Raw genomic sequence first — 27,246 nt, 5'->3', positions numbered from 1 at the left:
CTTGAGAATTTGCCCGGGCAAACAGGGTACCCTCGAGACCCGAATAATCCCTACCCACCCCCATATTGCAAACGCAGACGCAGCATATAAGAGACCGGTGGGTATGAAGTCCCATCTTGCTTGCTTTCTTGCCTTTAATCCAAACTTTATTTACTTTCATCATTATTTTTTCAGAATGTGAACCACAGAACATATATTGTCTGTTACAAGGTAAGATCAATAACATAATCATAATATAAGTATTGTATCTTTTTCCAAATAAAGTTTATAAAGTTTAAAGATTTCAGGAATCTGTTAATATTTAAGGTAACATTTAAAATAATATACAAACATATTATTAGACAGTTTATTTATAATTATTAATTATTACAATTTTTCGTCTCCTATGCATTGACAGTCAGCAACCCGTTGCCAATAAGAAATAATTAAAACTAGACAAAAGCATTAATTAGAAATCTTAGAGATCTTAAAAGCATTTTAACGTTATATGCACAAAAATAATTATTTTATTATTAGTATAAAAGCAATTGTTACAATTTATATAAAAATAAAATTATGACTAAATTTGTAAATATGGTAACATTTAAAAATAGTCGCGAATGGCACTTTTAGTAACCTCTTTGTTAGACATTCTTTATTTGAATAATGAGAAAAGAAATTAAATTAATACAAAGAGGGTTTCGACACAATTTACTTACAATTGTTCTTTAAAACCAAATATAAAATATTCATTATAAAACTATGGTTGAGATTATAATAGGTAATGATTTTTATCGTTAGCAAATATTCAAGAATTTAAAGGGCTTATTAAAATTAGTAAAATGGCTGACACGAAAAGAGATCTATGTTGCTAGCAGAAAAATTTAAATTACATAAGTAACAAGGAATCATTATGACATTGAGCGATATGGCCGGACAAACTTTTTGAAGTTAAGTCAATGTACTAATCATTCCTCTTTTACAAAAAAGAAAACAATTATTTTATCAAGTGATAATCATCCATGTATTGACAATTTACATTACCCGGCCATAACTTTCTACATATCCGGCTACAGCTAAACGTTTGGATATCCTAAACCCAGCAGTGGGATGTAAATTGGAGTAATTCGTTATTAACGTATTTAATTAACTCTAGTTATCGGCGGATTTATTAAATACAAGCAATTAAACGAGAAATGTGCCAAAATCAGATCAAATTATCATCGGACGCGTGTATTTACTTCTGGTTTCTTATTCTTGCTGGACAACTTGAACCAACCGGCCTTTTTGTTGTCCTTCATCGAAATCGAACGAGAGACTCTTTCGCGGTCTTCCCTATTAACGTCGTTGGATGGAGTTTTCTTCCCGCTCGCACTTTTACGGGAGATCGTGCTTTGGGATATGTCGTTCTCTTTCCCACGTTTCTCTGGCCGTCTGTATAGGGTTGTGCTGGAGCTCGTTAGCCGGTTTTGACTGCTAGCAGGGCGTCTGCTCAATGTAGTTTGACTGTAAGACTTGTTCTTCTGGAGGGTCGCGGGTCGGTCATCAGCTAAGTTCTTCGTCGATGATGACTTCTTGAAGACTTCTTTAGGTTTAGGTTTCCTTGGCTTCTGGGCGTAGTGGACGTCCTGGTCGTAGTGTCGGGGGGTCCAGGGGGCGAATAAGGAGAAGCTCTTAGTTGTGGTCCGGACCTGAAGGTTGGAGGACATGACGGAGGACACGTCGTCGCGGGACCGGTTGCGGACCATGCGCCCTGGGTCCGGGATGTCGCCGACTGAAAAGTAAAAAAAAACAAAATTTATAAATAAAATATATCTTAATTTTATAGGCAAGAGTAATAATAAAGTAATGTAAGTAATACATAAGTATAATTATATTAACGTGAAGTTGAGTAATACGTAAGTATGTGTGCGCGTGTCCGTGTTTTCGTATGTATGCGTGGGCGAGGATGTCTCTTCAATCAATGTATGAGACATTTATTAAATAATGTTTTGGCAATTAAGTTCCCGACGTTTTTTGTATTATAAATATTAAGTGCTGAATCGGAATCATCTAATGACATATTAAATGTTAAAATTAACGAAAAATATTTGGCCAACTTCGAGTTGAACTCTTAAGGAACTTTGCTGGCAATCTGATAATATTGTTATATTCACCTGTAGTAGCATGTAGATACACCACGCTCCGTTGAGACTGCTGGCTGGAGTCACCCTCGGTGCTACTTTCTCCTGAATTCGTCACGGGCGTTCGACGACGGTGTCTAAAACAAAAACAAATAAAATATGACATGATTATTCATGTAATTATCGTACAGATTAAATAGAATTATTAGTATGTCTATGGGAGTACTGAGAAACGTCTTTGCAGCAGCTGATTGAATAGCTATTTCGACTTAACGTTTTCTATGGAATTTGAGCTATATTCAATACCAAATAAAATTCTTTGAAGGTGGTAGAACCCCTTGTGGTTCGACTCCGGCGGCACCACCGCCACACCTATTTCTACCTAATAACAGCAGTGTTAGGCGCTGCTGTGTTCCGGTTTGAAGGGTGTGGTAAGGGAGACAGACTTTTCCGAGGCGTTCCAGCTTAGTCCTCAGGGGTAGCGGCGCATCTGTGGCCGACCTCAGGTAGGAATATCTAATCCTACCTGGGGTTGATTACAGATGTCCATGGGCGGCAGTAGCCACTTACCATCAGGTGGGCTGCATGCTCGTCTGCTACTCCTATATTATAAAAAAAAAAAAAAAAAATCTGAAGTTAAATGGCCTTTTGTGTTTATGAACTGTTGGATTTCAGCTGTAAGGCAGAGATATCTACAGTTGTCCAAAAGTCGATTCGCAAAGTTTTATCTCCTATTATATTTAATCCAAAAAATAAAAATAAACTTACTTCATGTTAACATGCTCTGGCTTGCTAATCAGTTCAGATGAGCTGACCCTGTCATCTCCTCTACCATGCCTCCTGATGTCACTCTTACTGCCCTTTAAGGTCTTAGAGCTGCTATGACTCCTGGATCTGTCGTAGGGGCTGATTGGGGGCTTCATGTTAACTTTCCTTTCAAACTGGCTTTCTGTCTCCGAATTGCTGTGAATCTCGGAAATGTTCTGCAGATTTCTCTTGTAGTACTGCTTCGTCCGCGGCGACTCACTCTTGTCTTTGTGCAAGTTGGAGAGAGAGTAACTCTTCGTCGACAACTCACTGTGGTCTACTTCGTCTAAACCAGTACTTGAGTTGGATATCGTCTTCCGAAGGGTGCCATGTTTGGATTGCGGATGACTTTTCGTTTTAGTGACTGCGTGTTTGACTATGTCTGACTCAGGGTCGGTGTCGCCGAAGAACCTGAGGTTCTTGGCGGGGGAGTTCAGAGGTTTGGACTTAGACCAGCCACGTTCTGTCCTACTCGGTCCCGCTCTGCTCGATTCGTCTTCTGTGGTGATCACACTTTCTTTCTCCACCTGGAATTTTCAGAGGTTTGTAAGTTTGTGTCGAGGGTTTATTTTGTCGAAATACTCGTCGTTACGTCCCACTGCTGGGCACAGATGTTATCTCAGAATAATATACGATTTTAACTTTGCGAGACATATTTTTAAAATTATTACTATGTACTTATAATATTTATTTTTATTTATGTTATAAAAATAAGTTATTTTTTAACAATTTAATTCTTGAAAATACTCAAACGTTTGTGTTGGTTTCAAGTTGTCATGTACATACTTGACACTAATAAATTAAAAAGTAATAGTTATTGTTTTGTTACTAATATAATCTAAAGGTGGTAGAACCCTTTGTGGTTCAACTCCGGCGGCACCACCGCCACACCTATTTCTACCTAATAACAGCAGTGTTAGGCGCTGCTGTGTTCCGGTTTGAAGGGTGTGGTAAGGGAGACAGACTTTTCCGAGGCGTTCCAGCTTAGTCCTCAGGGGTAGCGGCGCATCTGTGGCCGACCTCAGGTAGGAATATCTAATCCTATCTGGGGTTGATTACAGATGTCCATGGGCGGCAGTAGCCACATCAGGTGGACTGCATGCTCGTCTGCTATTCTTATTATAAAAAAAAAAAAAATTACATGCGATATAGTGATGTACGTGATGTCACTACATAGTACTATTCTATGTACTGACATCATGTGCAAAGTGCAAACGCGATATGCGCCGATCGCGCGTTACAATTACTTATGGTTTCAAATAAAAACATCTGCAATTTTTATTTGCGTTACAATACAAAATACAAATAGTTTAACAAATACGCCAATGTATTACTGAATACATATTGTGAAGTGTGAACGCTTTTCTCATAGAACTCATAATTTTGACAAGTCGATTAATTTTGAATAAAGAAAAATCGATTTTTATTTAATCGATTATTTTCCATTAATCTCACATCCCTACTCACTGCAATTGTGATTTGCGTAACAAATTAACAATACAAAATCTAATAGTTTAATTAATTTATTTAATATAACAAATACGTCAATGAAATATCAAAATTATATCGAATACAATGAATTATGAAATGTCGTGACTTCATGAAGCTTTTTATAATAGCACACGGGGATTAAGCCATGTACCAAACAAAAATATTGATAAGTAGTCACTGTCGCCTATATAGGGACATCTGTAATCGACTTAAACACAAGTCCTCACGGTACTTATACAAGCTACGCGATAACATCGTTAGCACGATTCAGAATTGGTACAGCGCCATCTAGCTACACACACGCGAAGTTGTCAAATATGGATACAGCGCCATCTAGTGACAAATATATAAAGTTACCAAGAATTGGTACAACGTCATCTAGTAACTACATAAGGCTGCTCGTAGACCTACAATAACATTGTACAATACTTTTTAATGTACAATAAGATTGAAAGGCGCTTATCGCACAATAATACGAACTTCACAATGTTTTCATTTTCAGTCACAGAATAGTATTGATTGAGAATAGGTCTCTCCATAACCAAACACCTCGTGAAGTGGTGGTAGATGTATTGATATTAAAAAAGTGTTAAAAATGTATTGATATTAAAAAAAAATATTTGATTTGATTTGAGTAAAAATGTTGCGCAATACCTACCCTACACGATGCAATAAGAATATGGTGCAGTAAAAATTAAAATCGCTCAAACTTTCGTTCAATCTTCGCGGAATTTTCAATATTAACCCTAAACGGTCAATAATATTGCACAATTCGCAATATTGCATAAAATATTTGACCGTTTGGGCGACCTCGAATACGTATAATATAGGAGTAGCAGACGAGCATGCAGTCCACCTGATAGTAAGTGGCTACTGCTGCCCATGAACACCTGTAATCAACCCCAGATAGGATTGGATATTCCTACCTGAGGTCGGCCACAGATGCGCCGCTACCCCTGAGGACTAAGCTGGAACGCCTAGGAAAAGTATGTCGCCCTTATCACACCCTTCAAAACGGAACACAGCAGCGCCTGTTATTAGGCAGAAATAGGCGTGGTGGTAGTGCCGCTGGAGTCGAACCACAAAGGGTTCTACCACCTTCTAATACGTAGTTGACAAACATAAAGTTACCTTGATGTTCTTATCTCTCTTCCTGCCAAGTCTGTCCAAGGACTTGAACCAATTGCCAGACGAGGGTTGCGGTGCGGGCTGCCGTCGGGGCGGGGATGGAGTCGGGCTAGGGGTGGCTAAACGACGCCTCTCGCGGTATCTTTGCGCCTAAAAAATTATAAGAACACATTATATAGGTACAAGCTTTTATTTAACTACTGTGTTATTTCGTATGCGTGTGAGGGCCAAATATTGCAACAATTGTAATCCAGGTAGTCCGAATAGATTAGGCAGACATTTTTGCATACACGTTTGGTGTGGATGATATGACATAATAAGTTTAGTGAAGTATTTTGATGTGAAACATCTATAGCACGTAAAACCGATTTCTGGCGTGGCGACGCATGCCGTGGCGTCGCCACGCTATACGATGGTATATATATACAGTCTATATGCAGTAGTGTGTACGGTGTGGCGACGCGTCGTCATGCGCAATAACTATTACCGAAGTCACTGATTAAACGAATTAACACGTTAGCTGCGGAACGCGGCTTAAAACACCTCGTCCATGTCTGGTCGTTATAGCGGTAAGAAAAAACTTTAACTTCTCTGTGGTGCGAGAGGCATAACTTCCGTCTGGTTCAGTGTAGGAGAGTGATAACTATATGTTTGTGATGTGCTACTGATTCCTAGTTCTATGGTACACCAACCTAATGTCGGGTTTGTTAGACCTCGTACCGCACTGAACAAATAATAATGCTAACACAGTGCGGAACGAGGTTGGGAACGCCTCGTTTCCCCACGCACCTCGTACCGCACCCCACGCTAGCTTCACGTGGTTAGTGTTGTGCAACGCAGTCGAGGCTGCGTAGCGACGAAGTAGGACCGCTGTCTTTATAATGAAAATTATCATGTCGAAACGTTGCCGAAAAAAGTTGATCATGGAGGAAGATGAAGAAAAACCGGTTGAAAAATCTGAGCCAGAATCAGAATACAGGAAGATATTTCAAAAACAGGTAAGTCACAAATATACTCTGTCTAGGTGAAAGTCCAGTAGTGAGACTTGGCAGGCTAGGCGTATATCCGTATAGTAAGAAATTACATTATAGATAATTACGTTTCCTGTTATGGTTCAAACAAAAGTTAAGTAGCTACATTATTGATATAGGAAACGTAGGCAAAATCGTTACCGAGCATTCCGATTACTCTTTACCCTAATCTACTCGCTCCTACTTTTCAGAATCCACTGCAAAGAAAGCACATCATCTCGATAAGGGTCCAAAGAAGAAGAGATGTGTCGGATGCTACGAAAAAACTCCGCACATTCTTGACATGTCGTGAGGCAGACAAAAAAACCAAAAAAAAAATCTCACGGAATGCACTGTTTGCAAAAAACCTTATTGTCTGAAATGTTTCAATGAAAAACATCCATAACTTTTCCCCTTTTTGTATTCATTCTGTCCATAACGTTGATAAATAAAAACAATAAAATAAAATCGATATTTATTTTCCCATCACTAAATTATATGGAAAACTGCCATTTTTCAGTGCGGTCCGAGGTGCATTAGACCCACATTTTATTTTACCCATAGAATCTAAAGTAACGAATTTAACCAAGGGCGGCGGCAGTTTTAGGTTAATCAACTCATTGTTAATAATAATCAAGACAAAAGCCGTCGATTTTGTCTTATTTGGCGCCAAAAAAAGGATTTTAGTCTCCTTCGGGCGGTGGGATTTAACACGCCTCGTGCCGCCACAATGTCGGATATAGGACGAGGTTTAAAACAACTCGTAACGCAGTAATGGAAAGTACAGAAAAATCTGTGCCGCAGGGAACGTGTTAAGTAGTCACGATTTGAAATAAATTCGTAAATTTTTGTATTTAATGAAAATAAATGTTTATTCAATAAATAGTCATCGTTATCTGGAAAAAAATCGTAATATTTTATTTTATCATTATGACATATTTAGTTCCTATCACAATATGTTCTTTTCTGCATATGACTTTGACAAAATAATGTCGATGTTTCACATCTGCCAGGCGTCCTGTGACGGCTCACATTTTTTTTAAATCTGTCGCAGACGGACCAATTTTTTATGTGCTGGGAGCACATAAAAAATTGCATAGTATGGGTATCAAAGGTAAGGTTTTTCTGAGAACACATTTTTTAAATATACCTATATCTATTTATAGGTTTAACTGTATTTACAGATTACAGGTGTGATTTTTAACTGAGTGTATATGGCCAAATCGAAAAAAACAGAATAACTAAACGTTAAAAAATAACCCTTTACTTTACTTTACTTTGAATTTGAACATTATAATAGCAAAAAATAATAGCGAATAGCGCAAATAAACATGATGTGACTGTGATTTTAATGACTTCATTCGATTCTTAGGCAGGAAATTTAAATAATTTAAATAATTAAAAATATTATTTCCTAGTTTTATTGTGTTTTTTTTTGTATCAAAATCAATACTGTGACTCCTTTGAGCATTATTTCTTTTCAAATAGATCTGTATATTTTTCAAACCCGTCTTCCTCCATTCTCATCCTCCACATCAAATGACTAAAACCAAAACGAGTTTCAAATCGTGTTTGTTGTATATTTTTGTTATGCAAATTGGTTTAAAATCATTCACAAGCCCACGGTTCCTTCCCATTTGACGCAAACAGACAGACAGACGTAAAGTGCACTTGATTAGCATACAATACCTAATAATGCACACATGACACCTAGGTAGCATATAAATGTAGCCTTTCAATTGTTAAAAGTGATACCTTTCGTGTTTTGACTCCTGTATTGTTTTATAATATAGGAGTAGCAGACGAGCATGCAGTCCACCTGATGGTAAGTGATTACTGCCACCCATGGACATCTGTAATCGATCCAAGATAGGATTAGATATTCCTACCTGAGGTCGGCCACAGATGTACCGCTACCCCTGAGGACTAAACTGGAAAACGCCTCAGAAAAGTATGAATTTCCCTTACGACACCCTAAAAACTAGTATACAGTAGCGTTTAACACTGCTATTAGGCAGAAAAAAATGTGGCGCTGGTGCCGCCGGAGTCGAACTACAAAGGGTTCTACCATCATCAATCTTATAAAAAACGTATAAAAATTGTATTGTAATATTATAGCTAGGGGTCTCAATAGAACCCAGGCAGTAAGGTGACCGACTGCAGACACATGATACGTGTCATGTAACCAAGCTAGATGGAGTAGGAGATAATATTACAGTTACGGTTCAGTCACTGTTGCTAATGTATTATGTTTATGACATTTGTTTGAAATTAGATGAAGGATTGTTATTTTTACTCAAGCGCTGCGGGGTTTTTTTGTGAGCGTATCATCATCATTTTTTTCTATTTTGAAGTAGTAATATAAGCCCTATAGGTTACAAAGGCAAAAAATAAGAGGATATTGTATATATTGTAATACCAAAATTATCTTATATTCTTATATATAGTATCTTATATTATAAAGAATATTCTATTCTATTCTATGTATTTAAGCAGTCTGATATTTAAATAATTCTCTAAAGAAAAGATTGTTTTTAGATAATTCTCTAGGATCATACGTAGGTAAATAGTAAATGGCACCTGATGTTAAGAAGTCATTGACGTCTATAGGCATCTTAAAATAGTGTAATTAAGAACTGTTATATTTTTCAATAGTAAAATAACTTATCGTAAAGTGTTCAACATATTTCATGGATATTTGTAGCCAAAGTCAAGTAACTAAAGATTCCTACGTGATGTGAATTATATCATTTTTGAACATTCATAATAGGGGATAAAATCTTGTCATCTATATGCATGCCATAAATATATTTTTTATATACATTTGTGTCTAACCATAAAGCAGACGTGCTACCTGATTGAACTTAGTCAACGTCGCCTATGGACATTTGCAACACCAGAGGAGTCGCCAATGCATTGCCAGCTTTGAAGGAGAGCTCTTTTTGCACCTTTTCGAAGAGCCCCGTGTCATCTTATTACACACTAGCTGACCCGGCAAACTTTGTACCGCCTCAAGATCAAATATATTTCATATAAAATATAGCCTATGTTACCTAATGTAGCTTTCGAATGGTGAAAGAATTTTTAAAATCGGTCCAGTAGTTTTTGAGCCTATTCATTACAACCAAACAAACAAACAAAGTTTTCCTCTTTATAATATTAGTGTAGACATAGATACAAGTCGAAAAATCGCCATCTTATTGCTTTTAATTTTTATTTGATTGATTTCTTTGAAATGCCCAAAGTACATAGCCATAAACCAAAGATATTTATGTTTATCATTGTTAAAGCAATGTCAATCTTTCGTCGAAACATACGGATGGTTTCGACGAAGCCAACATGTACAACGGGACAAGAGAATTATTGCTGTTTCATTTTGGATATATTCTGAGAATATTTTGATTTTAAATATATATTACATATTAGGAAATAAAGTTCTATTTGGCTGGATATTTGAGAATCAAAACAACAAAACAATAGACAAATAAAACCATTTTTAGAGAAAATTTACGAATAAATAACTAATACTGCGTAATTTACATACTAAATAAATAATTATTTCAAATATTTTAGGGACATTTTAGCAACGGAGACGTGGCAAAACTTTTTTACGCAACTGTTTCAATTCTCAAAACTGGGTACATTTTCTTGTTAGGAGTGAGTAATCTTTACTAATCTATGGCCCATACGAGTACATTATTTCTATGCAAAAACCGGGCACTGCCAAACTTTAGCAAAACATAATGTAATTTGACTACATGTTGACTTAACCTGTCGAGACCGTCGCCACGTTGGTAACGTGTACAAACATCCTTAATGTGTGGAAGGTCGATGTCCTAATACTGAGATAGTCGTGATAACGCCGAAACGCTGCAGAAATATTAAAATTTGAAACTAAAATTATGTGTGTTGAAACTTAGTATAGAATAACTTAGTAGGGTTAGCTAGCACATTAGTATTTTTACAAATAAATAAAATTAAAGTGTCTGTTTGTAAAATAAAAGCTTTTTACTAAAAGCTTTTATTATGTATACATGATGCTTAAACTAAAAAAAAACAAGAACTAAAATGTTTGTCTGTCTGTCTTTTTGTTCTGGCTTATCTCTGAAATGGTCGGACGTGTCTGGAGGAAAAAAACACTGGCATTTAGCTGATACTATAAGGAGTAACTTAGACTTTCTTATAAGAGATCTTTAAAAAAACGTTTTCAAAGGTATGTAAAGTCTGCCAACTACTTAGCCAATGCTGTAGATTTTAATCTAATCATTCTCATACTGAGACATACATATCCTTGCCCAGCAGTGGGACATTAATGGGTTAATGATAATAGAAGTGATACCATCGTCGAACAGAGAAAGCCTACTTTGCTATAATTTGATTTCAACCCCAGGCTTCAGTGGATTCATACATCCTACAATACAATAATTCACAACCATATATCAAGTTATTTCGAGCAATTCCCTCATTAAGCACGCCGTTCGAGTGTGGTTCGAGACAGAAAGGTCGCGGGCCATATGGCGCAGTGGCCGGCCTTGCGGACCTCGATAGCTTTCCGCCTCATAACGGATCTTTTTATTTATAACTATAATCTATTTATCAGTTATCACGTCTTATATACTGATGTATTTTACGACATCCGAAGTTTTGTCCACAGTTTCGGTGCTAAGAATCGCTGTCTGTCCGTCCGTCTGTCTGTCTGTCCGTCTGTCTGCTACAGGGCTTTATCTCTTAAACATGAACGTAAACGGTACCACCGCCACACCTATTTCTGGTGTGAAGCAGTTTTTGTTTTTCGGTGGAAGGCCCTACCGCTGAGGACTAAGCTGGAGCGCCTCGGAAAAATAAGTCTTCCTTACCGTACCCTTCAAACCGGAACACAGCAGTGCTTAACACTGCTGTTATTAGGTAGAAATAGGTGTGGCTTTTGTGCCGCCGGAGTAGAACTACAAAGGGTTCTATGGAGATGGTTACAGATGTCCATCGGTGGCAGTGACCACCCATCAGGTTGACTTCATGCCTATTTGTTACTCCCATCATATAGAAAAACCTTGTACTAGTATATATGCGCAGACTCGTTTCGCATACGTCACACATGCTCGCTGAGTCAATTTGCCCACACGACCATATACGGTAATCGGTAATTCATATTTAATATCGATGTCTTTGGTAATGACAAGGTAATATGTAGTATCAGGAAGTCACTATATTACAATTCATTCAGTCATTAAAATCTGTTATTTTCTTAATAAAATTAGCAAACGAGTATGCAGTCCGGATGGTAAGGCTACTGGCAATGGACGTCGTTATCAACCTCAGATAAGATTAGACTCCTATCTAAGATTGGCCACGGATACGTAGCTAAGCACTAAGTTATAACGTCTCGGATAAGTATGTCACCCTCGTCACACCCTTCAAACCAGACCACAGCAGAGTTTAACACTGCTTTTATTACGCTGAAATAGATGTGGCGATGGTGCCGCCGGAGTCGAGACCCAAATAGTTCTACCTTGAAAAATACCATTCTGTATTGTTACAGGCACATCACATTGATCCATTTATATTGCTGGTTGTTAATACTTTACGTCACTTATTAAATACTTTTCTATTTTATATTTTAGAATGTTCAGTCTTGGTTTGAGTTATGAAATGTCAGGGGATATTTGCAATGTCTTTTATAATGGAGATGTGATAAAATAGTGGATAAAGATGTATTAATGTAAATGTTGATGATTATAGAAGAATATATTGTATTTCTTGAATCCCTTCTGAGCGTTTTCATAGTATATATAAAAAAATACTTCCGTATGTTCGTATCAACAACTTGAAAAGTGATCGATGACTTGATTGGAAACAAAAAAGGTCACCTCGGTGTTTACACCGGGTTGGTATGTATCAAAAATACTGCGTTTTACCGTGACCAAGTGACCGAGACAAAGAAATTAACACAAACATTCTAATTGTAGCCCGACAGTTATCGACGCCGGTTATCGGAACCGGTTATTTACACAATACGTTTCCCGTTAAACTAAAAAGCTAACTTTATGGGTGGGTTTAATTGACAACTAGTGGGTACCTACATTACTATTGTAGAAGGGTTAAGAGTGTTAAGATTTTATGCCATCGTCCACGCTAGCCAACGATCAGTAGACCAAACAGATCTTTAGAAAGAACAGCGAATCATATAGGTTTACTCATTATATTTCCCTTGGCAGTTAAAGCAAGTGTCTGATAACTTTTACTGTTTTTTTTTTTAAAGTTCGCGATTCATTCCTGGAGCGCACTGAGATTGTTGAAAAAGTTTATACAATTTTATTAATTCTACAATTTTCTAATAAAGAAATTAGCTACTCTGTATTTCAATATTCAATTAAAAATGATAATATTGTGACTAAAACTTCGCGTGTACATCTACGATACCGGACCGGCAAGGAACGTGTATTTTTCGAAGGGCTAGATTAGTTTTGGTACTAATTCTTGAGCGAAATTTTAGCCCTAAACGAGGTCCAATCACCATTGCACTCAATGCGGCTCAACTCGGCCCTCAAATTGGTCCAGGACTAGTCGAGCAATTACAAATTACACGCGACCAGAAACAAACATCTTAGAGATAAAAATATTATTTGTGAGTTCATATTTTTTTGCTCAAAATATGCAGAATCGTAAATCTACATATTTAAACCGGTTTAAAGTTTAAACACAGTTTATCGCTCTAATCGTCTGGCTGGTTTTCAAATTTGAGGTATTATTTATAACAGCGTTTCCCAACCTTTTTCAGTCCACGGACCCTTAGGAAATCAAGCACAGTTTTCACGGACCCCCTTAATAAAATAAACAGCAAAAAAATTGATTATTACGGAGTATTTATTTTAGTTATTACAGATACAAAAAAAAAACGAATACAGAAGGTAATTATAACTGTTTATTATGAAAAATGTGAAAAAAAAATTGAAGGTTGGTGTTGCTTTTTTGCAACTAAATCAGGGATATTCCGGTTGATGTTGCTACTAAGCTGTAATCTCAAATCTGATTCTACTTGTAATCTGTTCCTGTATTTGTTTTTTGTATAAACAAGAGTAGAGAATGCCTTTTCACATAGGTATGTGGTTGAAAAAAGCAGTAAAGCGGCCCTTTTGAATTTAATGAGCGATTTATGTATGGTCCAAAGATGACACCGCGGTCCCCCATACATATACTCGCGGACCCCCAGAGGTTTGCGGACCACAGGTTGAGAAACGCGGATTTTTAGAAACAGTATTATTATTAACTTAATAACGTTATGTTATTAACTAATGTAACATTGTTAGTTTTCAGCTAAGTTATAAATGATATGTTATTGTTATGTTACAAACTTTGGTAGTATTCAGCCGCGTAGTTACAATAGTAAAAACAAATGACGGTCTAGTGGTTGAAGCTCGGCTTCTCAATCGGCGCGACCAAGGTTCGAAAACCTGGCATTTTTCTGTACGTACTAAAAATTGTCAAATTGAAATTTTCGAGAGGCAAAATAAGAGAAATAAATTGATAATGACAGATAATTTACGATTCGTCAGTAGCGTCCAATGTTAATATTCAATCTATGATTTTTTACCTATTAAAGATCAAAACTTGACAATGTCTACGTAGTAAGAAGAAATTATCATATTGATCTTCGGTACGCAAAACGTTGGATAGGTTGATTATTAATAACGGACCAGTCATCAGTAGAACAACAGGCACGTCAACACCTGACGTCATGCATGACATTGACCTCGGAGGCTGTTGAACTGTGTACACAGCGGATAGGTGTTCAGTGGTGAGTTATCGAAAAGTACTTCTAGTGAGCAATAAGACTAGAAAACGACTTGGCTTAAAAAGTCGCAGTTTTAAATTTCAAGGATTTTTCAAATTAAATCCTGATGTTAAGTAGCCCATGAACGTTGTGTTTTTATAATACAGACGCAGTATACGAGCTTGCGGTCTTCCTGCTCATGGACGACTTCCTATATGAACGAATACGAATTTAAAGTAGAACCCTCTGTGGTTTAATTCCGACGAGTATTTCTGCCTAATAACAGCAGTGTTAAGCGCTGCTGTGTTCTGGTTTGAAAGGTGTGGTAAGAAAAACATACTTTTTTGAGGCATTCCTGCATAGTCCTTATAGGTAGCGAGCCGACACATCTGTGACCGACCTCAGGTAGGCATTGGCTTGAGTACAGATGTCCATGGGCGGTAGTAGCCTCTTATCAGGTGGATTGCATGCTCGTCTGCTACTCCTATATTATAAAAAATGCGTATGTCTCATTGTCGAATGTTCTACATGAAATATTTACATATGGTATCGACCGATTCTAGATAGGTACAGTCAGTGATCGATGTCTTACTACGCCTTTCGAATTGTAATTTAGTACAGTCTGACACAAAAACATTATTAAATAAATCATCATTGTTATACCTATTATATCATATTCTATCATGTTTTATCATGCTTCATATTTGTTTTTCTAGTGTTTGGTAAAGAAAAGGTAAAAACGGAACCCGATTACTAAGGCTCGTTGTCTATTCGTCTGTCACAGGGCTCTATGTTCTGAATAGTTATAGAAAGACACTTGAAATATTTACAGAGTGTAAATTACTATCATCATAATCGTCATCATTAAAATGAATACCAATGTAGAAAAAAGCAACAATAAAGGGGGCTCATACATGTGGTAGTATTCGGCGTTTTTCGTTTCCTCCATAAACGCACAAACAGACAGACATACAGTCATATTCTGTTTTATAAATGTAAGGATAGGAAGGAACCGCAACCTTAACAAAATATTTTTCACACCAGGAATAGGAAGAAAGTTGGAATGACATCATCAATGAAAGTTTATCACTATTTTCACACGGCACAGTGTACAGTCAACTACATAATATTGTAACACTGAAATTCATGGTTTTTGGACATAAAATAATCTATTTTGCTATAGAAATATACATTTTTAGAGGTAACAATAGACAGATAACAAGGTTATAGATGTATGTAATTTTATTAATAATTTTAGACCTTTATGTATTTTTCTTTTTACTCGGAGATTTTTTTAAGTAGTTATTTTATTTGTAGCAGGCTGCAGATTTTTGAACCTATGTAAGCTTGTATATACTTATAACTCATTGTTTTATCCGACAGCCCGAACGTGTTGACAGATTTTAATATATGAGGTGTATTTGTCTACTCGTAATTTGTAAGAGAGACTTAAGGGTACATTACTTCCCTTATGACTTAATTTATTTTAAGCAGTCGATTTTTTGTTAATAATAATTATAAATTTTCTACGAGTAAATAAATCATTACTTCCCTTTTCATTTAATTTTTAAGCAGTCGGGTTTTTAGATTTTATAATATTTAGGTACTAGTTTCTTCCTTTAAATAACAAATATCGAGCGCAACTGTACCCACGTAGCGTTCCCGTGAACTTCTGACATACTCGTACTGTTTTCGAGGCGAGCCGGTAAGACTTACCGTATTGTCCGGATTTTATAAAAAAACTATTCTCTTCTCTTTTTAAATCATTATAGACGTCTTGTATTGTCTATTCTTGAAAGTGATAGAACCCTTTCTTAGTCTCTTGAGGCAGCAAAGAGAGGAGGCAACTATTTTTGCCTAATAACAGCAGTGTTTAGCTGTTGGGTTCTGGCTTGAAGGGTGTAAGGGAGACATACTTTTCCGATGCATTCCAACTTACTTTACATGGATAGCAACGCACCTAAGGCCGACCTTAGGTAGGAACATAATCTTATCTGGGGATGACGTTGATTACAGATGTCCATGGGCGGCAGTAGCCACTTACTATCAGGTAGACTGCATGCTCGTCTGCTACTTCTATACATTGTTTCAATAGAAATGTACTGCGGCGCGTGTTCAAATTTTAAATGTAAGGAAGTATATTTAAGAATAAGAATAATGTGTAAAATTAATCAAAACGTTACTGAATAATTAACAAGAACCATAAAGATAAAGTAATAAAAATTAAGATACCCAATCCGAAATCACACATTGTTCTAAAATGTAACAAAAAATTGGTCAAGTGCGAGTCGAATTCGCTGGTGATGGGTTCCGTACGACCAAAATTTCATTTATTTTTTGTTGTTAGTATTTGTTATCATATCAACCGTAGATGTAAATGTAGATGTAGAATGTTATTTCTGAAGATTTCAACTCTACCTATTAGACTTTAATAGATCAAAGCGAAAAAGCCTAAATACAGCGTAATTTCAAATAATACGACCCGTATTTTTATAACTTGACGAGCTTTTGCACGCGGCTTCGCTCGCATTACGTAGTAATATTTTCATCCCTTATTTTATCTCCTTGGGGGTAGAATTGATTAAAATCCTTTCTTAGCGGATGCCTACGTCATAACATCTACCTGCATGCCAAATTTCAGCCCGATCCGTCCAGAGGTTTGGGCTGTGCGTTGATAGATCACTATGACAGTCAGTCACCTTTGAGTTATATATATTTAGATTATTTTTTGGTATAAGTATATTTATGTTGTTATAACTGTGAACAAAATCAAATGTCCATGTATGACGGTTCAAGAGATAAAGCAATGTCACAGACGGACATGCAGCGAAGGCTTAGTAATAAGGTTCCGTTTTACCCTTTCTGTACGGAACCCTAAAACAAACTGAAAGAAACATATCCGAGTACATAATAACACCTTCCGTGCGAGATTTCTCACGGAGATAGCCACGTGGTCGTTAGGTGTTTATGCTCTATGCAGAATTACTTATTAATTAACTTATTAATTCATAAGATATATAAAGTGAATACATCCGTTATTTATCGCAAATACATTCTCACTTACACAAGACATAATAAATTTTTATAATTTTGAAGATGTTTTTATAACAGGAGTAGCAAACGTGCATGCAGTCCATTATGGTAAGTGACTACTGCCGCCCATGGACATTTGTAATCAACCCCAGATAGGATTAGATATTCCTACCTGAGGTCGGCCACAGATGCGTCGCTACCCCTGAGGACTAAGTTGGAAGGCTCGGAAAAGTATGTTTCCCTTACCACACCCTTCAAACCCAGAAACGATCAGCACTAAGCAGTGCTTTTATAATGCAGAAAATAAATGTTTACTACACTGTCACAACATAAGCGACATTCATGAAATTTTGTACTCACGTTATCAAGGATTCTGAAAAGAACATCAGTACCCTTACCAGGAGTTTTTACGTTTCGACAAATATGACTGTTTTGGTATTTGTTTACCTATGGGTCAATACGATTTCCTAGTTCTGACACAATCCGCTGGGGGAATTTGTATGGGAAAATACGTAAACCAATACCAAAACAGTCATATTTGTCGTAACGTAAAAACTCCGGGTACATCTTTTTTTATCAATTAAAGGTACCATTCCCGTAAGATAAATAAAAACGTCTATCTGTGAACGAAGTCGCGGTTAAAAGGTAGTTCTTTAAAAGTTTAAACAGTATATTTATATAAAAATCACGACAAAGTCACTTCAATTCAATGTGTTACATTGATCATTTCTAAAAACAGATCATTGGAATTCGAGTGATCACATCATTAATCCACAGACGTACAGACAATACGTTATTATATGTACATACATTGTATAAACACATTGTTTGATGTAAATAAACCCTTTTGTTTGCAAGCAATGTTTTTATACGATTGAAATAGTAGGCGAGCATGCGGTGCACTTGATGGTAAAGCTACTGCCGCCCATGGACATCTGTAATCAACCCCAGATAACATTAGATTTCTACCTGAGGTCGGCTACCCCTGAGGACTAAGCTGGAATGACTCGGAAAAGTATGTCTCCCTTACCACACCCTTGAAATCAGAACACAGCAGCGATTAACACTGTTTTTATAAGCCAGAAGTGGGTGTGGCGGTGGTGCCGCTGGAGTCTAACCACAGAAGGTTCTACCACCTTAAAACACAAATATAGCACAGCTCATATATAGCACAGTTTATATATAGCAGAGCTCATATATAGCACGTTATAGCAAAATGAATAGGAGCGGTCCGTCAGTTTACTTTCACTTCTGCATCGGGCCCAAATAGGGTGCAAGTCATAAGCAATACCTTAGATATATTTTACGCGACGCTACGATAAACGAGTACTTATGAAAAACATTCGAACCGCCTAATCAGCAACCACTGAAAAAAACGACGGTTGGTGTGGCCGCAAGGCGTCATAAGCACCTGAAAGATAGTGTGAGATGAGCGTTATACTCTCCGGGGCAGCGTTCGACCGCTTAGAGATAATCCGGTTGCATTTCCATGGAAATGGCGGAGTCCTCTACAATGAGCTGATGACCACCGAGTGGGTTTTGATAGTGAAAAATCCTATATAACCCGGTTACACTCTCACGGCATCGTGTACCTTTTGAAGGTTTTCCCCGTCGCAGAAAACACAAATAAATAAAAGGTTTTATACACTTACAACCCTACTGTAGGATTCCCTGTGTGGCGCCACGGATACACACAAAGACGAACACACAAATACCTAAACCTAGATAATATGTAAATTGATCCCCCTTTACGCATCAGACCGGTATCGTGACCGCTTCATCACGCGGCTGTCGGGGATAACTCCCCCGCTCCCGCTCCCGCGCCCGCCTTTGTCTTGCACCACGGATCCTATCGTTGCAACAGTTGCAATCAGAGACCGCTCGTGCATTCCGGAGCTTTACTCCGTTTGCCGATCAGTTTACAATCACCCACTTTTTATTTACGAAATTTGGTAGGACTACGCAATTTGAATGACTTAGCATTAAAATAAGGTTCAGTAGCTGTATTGTTATTTATTGTAATTGCTGTTTTATTTATGTAAACAAAGTGGCAAATTGAAAGTGATATTACCCTCTGTGGTTCGACTCCGGAAGACCCATCGTCATATATATTTCTGTCCAACAAATGCGTTAATTAAATGCTGTGTTCCGCTTTAAAGAGTATGCTCAGGGCATATTTATCTGAGGCGTTCCAAATGCCTCCTCAGCGGTAGCAATATACTCGTATTTGTGACCGATCTCAGATGGGAATCTTATATAGGATTGATTAAAGTTGTTCATGAGTAGCAGTAGCCAGTTGTCAATTTTGTCCTTCCTAACCACATTCGAAATCAATCAACATAAAACCTATCAATATAAACCGATTACTAATGTACATTGAATTAAAGATATGAATAGTACTTAGTCATAAATTAAAATAAATAGTCTAGAAAGCACAAAGGATCTGAAAACGAAGTGCGGCGCAACGATTTGAACCCGCGACCTTTGGATGCGCCGTACGAGTCATGACAATCGAGTTCCGCGTATTGTTGGGAATAGTTTTCAATGCTATTTATATATTTAGGAAAGAACCCTTGAAAATAAAAATCGCAATCAAAAATATTTTATTCAAAGTAAATTATTTACATAATTATTTTTGAACGTCAGTAATCTACCGCCATTGCAGTATTTCGTTATGCAGAAGAAGCGGCGAAAGAAACTCCACACACATCTTTAAATAAATTTTGACTACAATTGTACTTAAGCCTACGTTAATGGAACATGTGGAGCTGGAATTACTTCAGACAATGCAGTTTTATCTATAAAAACGCTGAAAGGAGTGACGTCGTCCAATTTGATAAAAAGACAAGTAATTAATTTAAAAAATCAAAAACCCGACTGCACCAAAAAGGCTGAAGTAGAATTTCCAAAAGCAGTGAAATAGGCATTTCATTATATTTATCCAGAAAGCCAAATACAAAGTTTCATAGTAGGTGTCTGCTTCAAAAACTAAAGATGTTCAAACAATATTATCCTATTTTATCCTCGTAGTGCTCATTTACACTATATAAAGAACCTATGTCTAAAATTCCAGCACGCTTAAGTTCATCGGTTTCACTTTGCGTTGATCTCTGGCACAGCAACTCACTCATTTAGTCAGACAGTCATCTCGATGTATATATAGGAGTATATATGCACTAGCTGACCTGGCAAACGTTGTGTTGCCATATAATAAAAAAATGTTAAAGGTGAACAACCCTCATCACTTAGGGGTAAAAAAAATAAATAGTGGCCGATTCTCAGACCTACTGAATATGTATATAAAATTTGGTGAAAATCGGTGAAACCGTTTCGGAGGAGTACGGTAACTAACATGAGAATTTTATATATAAGATATATTATATATTGTATGTGTAATCTCCTCTTAATTTCCTTTCTTTTGACACCCTACTCGATAGGTTTGGTTAACATTTTTTAAAACGTGTTACTATTTCGCGAAAATATCCACCATCTACGGTCTATAGAATATATAAATTCAGTAAATCAAAGTTTCAGTTATTATTTTACCTCGTTAGAGGTAGTATTTCATTATTTTTATCCAACAAGCCTGATACAAAATTTCATAGTGTTTGTTTCAAAATTGACGATTGTTCAAATGAACTTTTAACCCTTATTTTACCTTCTACGAGGTTGATTTTTCGGAGGGGGATAAATAAGTGCGTCCTTGTTCCTATCCAGAACGCCAAATACAAAATTTTATAGTAGTTGCTTCAAAATTAAAGGATTTCAAAAAAACTGTTTTCCCCTATTTTACCCTCTTAAGGGTAGAATTTCCAAAAGGCCTTTCTTAGTACTTATTCACGCTATATAGAGAACCTATGTGCAATATTTCAGAACTGTAAGGTCCTTGGTTTAGGCGGTACGTTGATTTCTGAAAAATGAAAAAGTCATTTAGTTAGTTCGTCAGTCAGTCACCTTGCTGTTTTATATATATAAAAATATGTTTTTATAATCTCCGTTTAATTTCCTTTAATTTGGTACCCTACTCGATAAGTTCGGTTAACTTATTTTTTTAAATGTGTTACTATTTCGCGCCAAAGATCCGCCATTTTGATTTTTTTTTACTAACACCTATCTAAGGACACTCGGGTCATTGAGACAAATATAATGACACCTTAACTGTTGAAATTCATCCAGCCGTTTGTTAGATCGAATCAAATAAAGAAAGACAAACATACAAGATACGCGCGAAAAACATAACCCTTCCTTGGCAGTCGGGTAAAAATTATTCCCTAGCCGGGAATCAACCGAGTAAATTTTGAAAAATAAATCATCCTGTATTATTCCAGCACCGATAACGACGCTTATAAAGATAAAGATAAGAAATAAATATATAATTTCAAGAAGTAATCATTAATGATAATTAAACGAAAAGAAAATTACTATAAAAGTGGAGCAAAAGAAGTAACCAAAAACTTACCAAAGCCGGTGAGTCCAAAGGCCCAGCGGTCCTCGACCTGGTCTTCCGCCTGTCACTCTCAGCGTCCGACGGCCTGGAGTGGTGGTCACTCTCCCGGTCCGACGAGTTGTATCTTCTCTTCTCTTCTGACCTCTCCTTGTACCGTCTTTCTTCTTTTGCTGTTCTTTCGAATCTGCTCATGGAAAAATGTGTAAAGATTTGGACAGAGAAGTTATGAAACTTATCAAGTCTATGAAATATATTTTTATAAAATAGAAATAGCATAGGAACATGTAATCCACCTGATGGTACAAGTAAATGGCTGTTATCATAAACATCTGAAATCAACTTCAGATAAGATTAGGGTCTTAGCTGAGGTCGGTCAGAGAGGCGTTGTTGCCCCTCAGGACTTAGAGCACCTCAGATGATGTCTTTCTTACCTTCAAACCAAAACGCAGCATCTTTCAACACTGTTTTGAACAGGTGGTGATGCCTCCGAAATAAACTTTTTTTAGAACCAGTAAGGGTTCTACCAATTTGAAACAAGAAAAACAGTAAGCTTATACTTTTTATAAATACAAACCTTCCTTCGAAGTCACTCTCTCTATATTTCTTGTCGTTACTCTCCCGGGAGTCAGAGCTCCTGTATCTGTCCAGGTCCTCCCTGGAGTGCCTGTACCTCTTCTCCCTCTCTTCTTTGGGATCGTAGTCCCGTTTTCTCACTTCTATGTCACTGGGTTCAGGGTCTGTGTATCTGAAAACAGAAATTATCGAGAGATGTTAATGGAAGACCATCACATCACATTTTGGACTCCATCACTAGACCAGTCATAGAGATACCAATTAAAAGATACGTATTTTGGACGAATGATTGTAAATGCTTATTTCAAAGTATGTTTTTTCATATTAAAACTTAGGTTTTAGAATTAATTGGATTTTTTTATGTAATAGTAGCAAAAGAACAGGCAGTTGTCCAGATATGAAGTGATTTTTCTGGACATGGTCATCTGTAAACAACTCCATAATTGTTTTGATGACTAAGTTAAAGTACTGTACAGAAAAACATAATTTAGCCCTACAGAAGACTTTCAATAAATGAAGCCTAAGACAACACCAACATGATGTCCATTTGATTTATACCAAAAATCAAAATACTACCTTCTGTACTCGGAGTCGTCTCTTGCAAGATGTTCAGGGCTCTTGAGCACCCGGGTGCGAGCCTTCGGCTGGACTACATCTTTCTCTTTCTTGCTCTTCTTGGAAGAGTCGCGAGAGAACAGCTGTTTCATCTAAACACAAAAAACATACGTTACAACATTATACTATTTATTGTGACATTAAATACAATTTCAAATTTTGCTATTGAAAAATCTTCATTACCTTTTCAAGTCCAGAAAGCTTCTTTGTAGCTTTTGGCGGTTTCGCACTAACTTTCTCATCATGTCTTATTGGACTTTTGTCATAACGTTCAACTTTCGGATCGAAATGGGAGCCGTCGTCGGCACTTCTCTCCCTCGGTATGTAGTCCTTTCTGTCGTCTCTGTATTCTTTGACTTTGGCCAAATATTCTCCGTTGGCGTAAATCTGCTCGCTGGGATAGTTATCTTCTGTATGTTGCCTCTCACTGGCCAAAAACAATGACGTATTGCGTACGTCATCATCGCTTTCATGTCTCCTGTGTCTCGTCCTATGTATTTCACCACTAGAATTGTGTCTGAAGTCATTTTCAATGCCAGAATCAACCAACCGGTTGTCAAAGTCATAACGTCGTGGAGATCTCTCTTCTCTGTAATAATCCCGACTGTCTCCTGAATCGTGACGTCGTATACTAAAATCTTTAGTGTACTCCCTATCTTTACCTTTCAAACGGCGTAAAGAATTGTGGTACGACTCAGCATGTTTAGCATTGTATCGAATATTAGCATAATCGTCCTCCCTCTCTTGTGCAATTTCGGGATTAGAGGCATAATGGCCCTTTCTTTTGCCAAACCAATCACCCTTTTCTTTGTACTTATGACCGGTTTGCAGAATATCATGACTAGAAGTAAAATGTTTTTTGACTTTATATTTCTTCTCTTTATACTCGTCCGGTGATAAAGTATGCTTGCCGGGATTTGATTCTAAGCTCGGAGGCTCGTATTCAGGCTCTGGTGGGAAAACTTTTTTGTCATCTTTGAACCTAGGTTCTGACCCTAACTTATCAATGAATTCACGCCGATCTATTTCTCCTTTTGGTACTTTTTGAAATGGTCTAGTATCAACATCGTACTTCACTTTGTGGCTATCAGAGTCGTACCTATTGTACTCTTCAGTGATACTACTTTCAGCAAAGCCATCTCTCTCTAATGTGTTTCGGTAATATCGCACGGTATCATTTACATATTTTTCGGTTTGTTTCATACGCTTCTCGGCTTCATAAATCGGATCGTTTTCAACTAGGTACTTTGTAATAGGTTCATTCAAGTTAATTTTCTCCCGTTCAAACTTTCGAGCCTTAAGACGAGATTCTAGGAGCTGCCGCCGATGACTTAATTCATTAAAATCTAAATCTACTTTAGTTACCTCGGGTTCGTATTGTTTTCGCTTAGTATCCATCCCATCCGCCCTTCCCCTGAAGTTATCAATATTGCGTGCGTTTTCTTTTTCATATTCATTGGCATAAGTAGGCTCAAAGTCTTCAAAACTCTTAAGTTTGTACTCTCTAAAACGCGGCCTAATAGGAGATTCTTTGACATTGTATCCTTCTATAGTGTTGAAGGCACTTTCATTGTTTTTGTAATTATAGTCGAATGAGCGATCAGCTGGATACTTGTGCCTTTCTTCGTACCCGAGGCCTTCATCTTCATCTGAAAAGTTTCCATGTTTATCTCGAGGTGGTGAATAGGTCTTATGGACAGTTTGTTTAGGCAAGCTGGCCCGGGTTTCCCCGTGGTCTCTAATGACATGAGCATACACTATTCCCTTATCTGTCATTTTATTAACAGGCGATGGTGCTCTATCGGGACTTATATTTCTAGCAAAAAGGTTAGGGTCGGGACTAACGCTGGGTTTCGTGTAGGAAAATGGTTGGTTAATATTAGTACCGTTTTGTGGTGATATTAAATGGGTTTTAGGTGGTGGTGAATGCTGATCTTCCTTTAATATTCTCACTAAGTGATCTACGGTATGTCCACGAGTTAATGGTGGCTTATCAGGGGGTTGCTGGCTGCTGTGTATCATTTCCTTTTCACCATAGACGTTTTCTTCTATTTTTCTGATGCTACTTTTAATTCGGTCTTTTAATTCGACTGGGTTTATATCTTTTGGTTTGACTGAATCTATTTCGTCAACTAAAACACTCTTTTTAACGTCTGTTTTCCGTTTAGGTGTTTCTGTTATAGGTGGTGAACCTTCTAGTTCTTTTTCTTTAGATTTTCCTCTTTTAATCCGGTTTGGAGGTTTGGGATCTTGTTTATCGAGTGTTTTATATCTAGGTGGTTTTTCTATAGGATTAACTTTTTTAGTGTCAGCAACGGAAGTTTGATCAACTGATTTATTAGTATCCTTTTGAGACAATTTTTCTTTTTGATATACTTCCAATGGAGATATCTTTTTGAAATAATCTTCTCGAGGGGAACTTTCTATTATAGGTGACAGTTGAGCCTTTTTATTTCTCAATGACTTGAGAAATTCTTCAGTTTCACTTCCCGATCTTTTTCGTATGGGTTTCGTTTTGTTTAAATTAGTATTCGATTTCAAATCTGAAACGTCGCTCTTGCTTCTTTTCACTACAACTGTTGGTTTTGTTGTGACAACAACTGGTTCATCGGGGCTCCTATTTCTCTGAGCTCTTCGGAATAAAGTCGACAGTGACGTTCTTTCTTTTCTTTTCTTAGAACTTACATCACTAGTGGATCTTCCCAAAGAAGATTTGCCCGTTCCGTCTGGAGAGCTGGCGTCGTCACTATTCCTTCTCCCAGATTTATCTTCTTTGAACTTTCTCCGATGAGGAAGTGAGAAGAACTTCTCCGGTGGATGATCAGCGGTGCATCTAACGCTCTGTGCTTGTGCTAGGACTTTATTAGCTTCCTCTATTAGCTCTTGTTCTGAGAGATGTGTGAATGGTTCTCTACGGATGATTGGTGGTTGATGGTCTGATGAGGTACCCCGCTCGCGCGGTTTACCTGCAATAAATATTTTAAAATGAATTATGTTATTCAGAACGTAAAGCAAGAAAGGCTCAGAATATAAGATGCAATTTGTTCTGACAGTGACTATAATTTGAACGATATTAAAATGTGTTTCAATACAACTATTAAAGTGGACTTTGACAACTGTGACGAAATATAATTTAGTGAAGTATTTTAGTAACATATCACACAAAAAGTTATGGACAAAAAATATGTTATACAAAAAGTGATGAGCCAAGAGCCACAAAAAGTTTGTTTAGCTGAGTGTCGGGGTCCAGCCGTATTAGTGTATTAGTGACGCTTCATAAGGAACATTAATCAGAGAGTCAAAATATAAGTTTTTGTGGTACATTCAATTTTCATTATTCAATTAGAATCCGGTTGGATGACGGGCAAGTAATGCGAATTTTCCATTTTTTGTCAATTTAATCTTAAAGCCATCTTTAGATATTATGTCTTCAAATCTTGTTGAGGATTTCTGTTTAGCTTTTTACGAATGTAGTCAAGTTCATTGAACTTTCAAGTGTCTTTTGGCACTGACTTTTCCCAGATAAAGATTATTTTTGTCCATATGTTAATTGAAAAACCTGTTTTGGATTTGATTTATAGCAATATCGTTATCTTACGTTGATTTATTTTGTTTACATTTTTTGCAAGATGGTAAAGCTGTATAAGTAGGTACATCTTTTGCTTCATCACTTTAATGTACAATTATAGCCTTAAATACAGACTTCGACCTTTTAAAACCAAGAAATGGAATGTTTCATGTGCAGGAACTCTTTTGAAATCTGATATTAAAAAGTTAATAAAGATAAAAAGCAGACTAATACTAGTATTTTTAATATGTGTTTCTTCCTGATTCGTTATGTGGTAAAAATCAATGATAGCCTAACGGTTCAAACTCGGCCTCTCGATCGAGAGTTCCGAGGTTCAATCCCAGGCACACCTCTGTTTTTTTTCAGTTCAGTTTTAGTTTTCAAAGTTATCTGCTTATTAGTAATTAATTATCTATTGATTTAATGGCGAAGAAAAACATCGTGAGGAAAACTGCACACCTGAGTGAAGTTAAAAAAAATTGAAAAATATATAAAATATCAACTTGGCCAGCGCGGTAGACTACGGCCTAATCCATCCATAATAAATTCTGAGAGGAGACCCGTGCCCAGCATTGGGACAGTAATGAATTGATGACGATATGCATAAGACGTGAAAGTATAACAAGTTGTTTACTAGAAACAAACAAACTAACATTCGCATTTATAATATTAGTTAGGATCCCGCTTGAACCAAATTTGATCAT

General features: G+C 37.0%; 1 protein-coding gene across 2 annotated transcripts in view; it reads right to left on the bottom strand.

Moving 5' to 3' along the window:
- Positions 1-332: 332 nt before the first annotated feature.
- blo (bloated) overlaps positions 333-27,246 on the bottom strand; it is a 101,277-nt gene continuing 74,363 nt past the window's right edge. For both annotated transcript variants that reach the window (XM_073091876.1, XM_073091875.1), the window contains 8 exons: positions 23,158-25,940; positions 22,936-23,066; positions 22,361-22,531; positions 21,799-21,970; positions 5,532-5,678; positions 2,871-3,436; positions 2,136-2,239; positions 333-1,753 (listed from right to left, as the gene is read on the bottom strand). In XM_073091876.1, the coding sequence (XP_072947977.1) occupies positions 1,200-1,753; positions 2,136-2,239; positions 2,871-3,436; positions 5,532-5,678; positions 21,799-21,970; positions 22,361-22,531; positions 22,936-23,066; positions 23,158-25,940 (4,628 nt within the window). In that variant the 3' untranslated portion in view covers positions 333-1,199. The remainder of the gene's footprint in view (positions 1,754-2,135; positions 2,240-2,870; positions 3,437-5,531; positions 5,679-21,798; positions 21,971-22,360; positions 22,532-22,935; positions 23,067-23,157; positions 25,941-27,246) is intronic.

Source organism: Epargyreus clarus, unplaced genomic scaffold (assembly GCF_041222505.1).
Source record: "Epargyreus clarus isolate Ecla_fem2 unplaced genomic scaffold, WU_Ecla_fem_2.2 ptg000035l, whole genome shotgun sequence".
Classification (NCBI taxonomy): domain Eukaryota; kingdom Metazoa; phylum Arthropoda; class Insecta; order Lepidoptera; family Hesperiidae; genus Epargyreus; species Epargyreus clarus.
The sequence above is the reverse complement of the archived record's forward strand: the minus strand, read 5'-3'. Positions and strand labels throughout refer to the sequence as shown.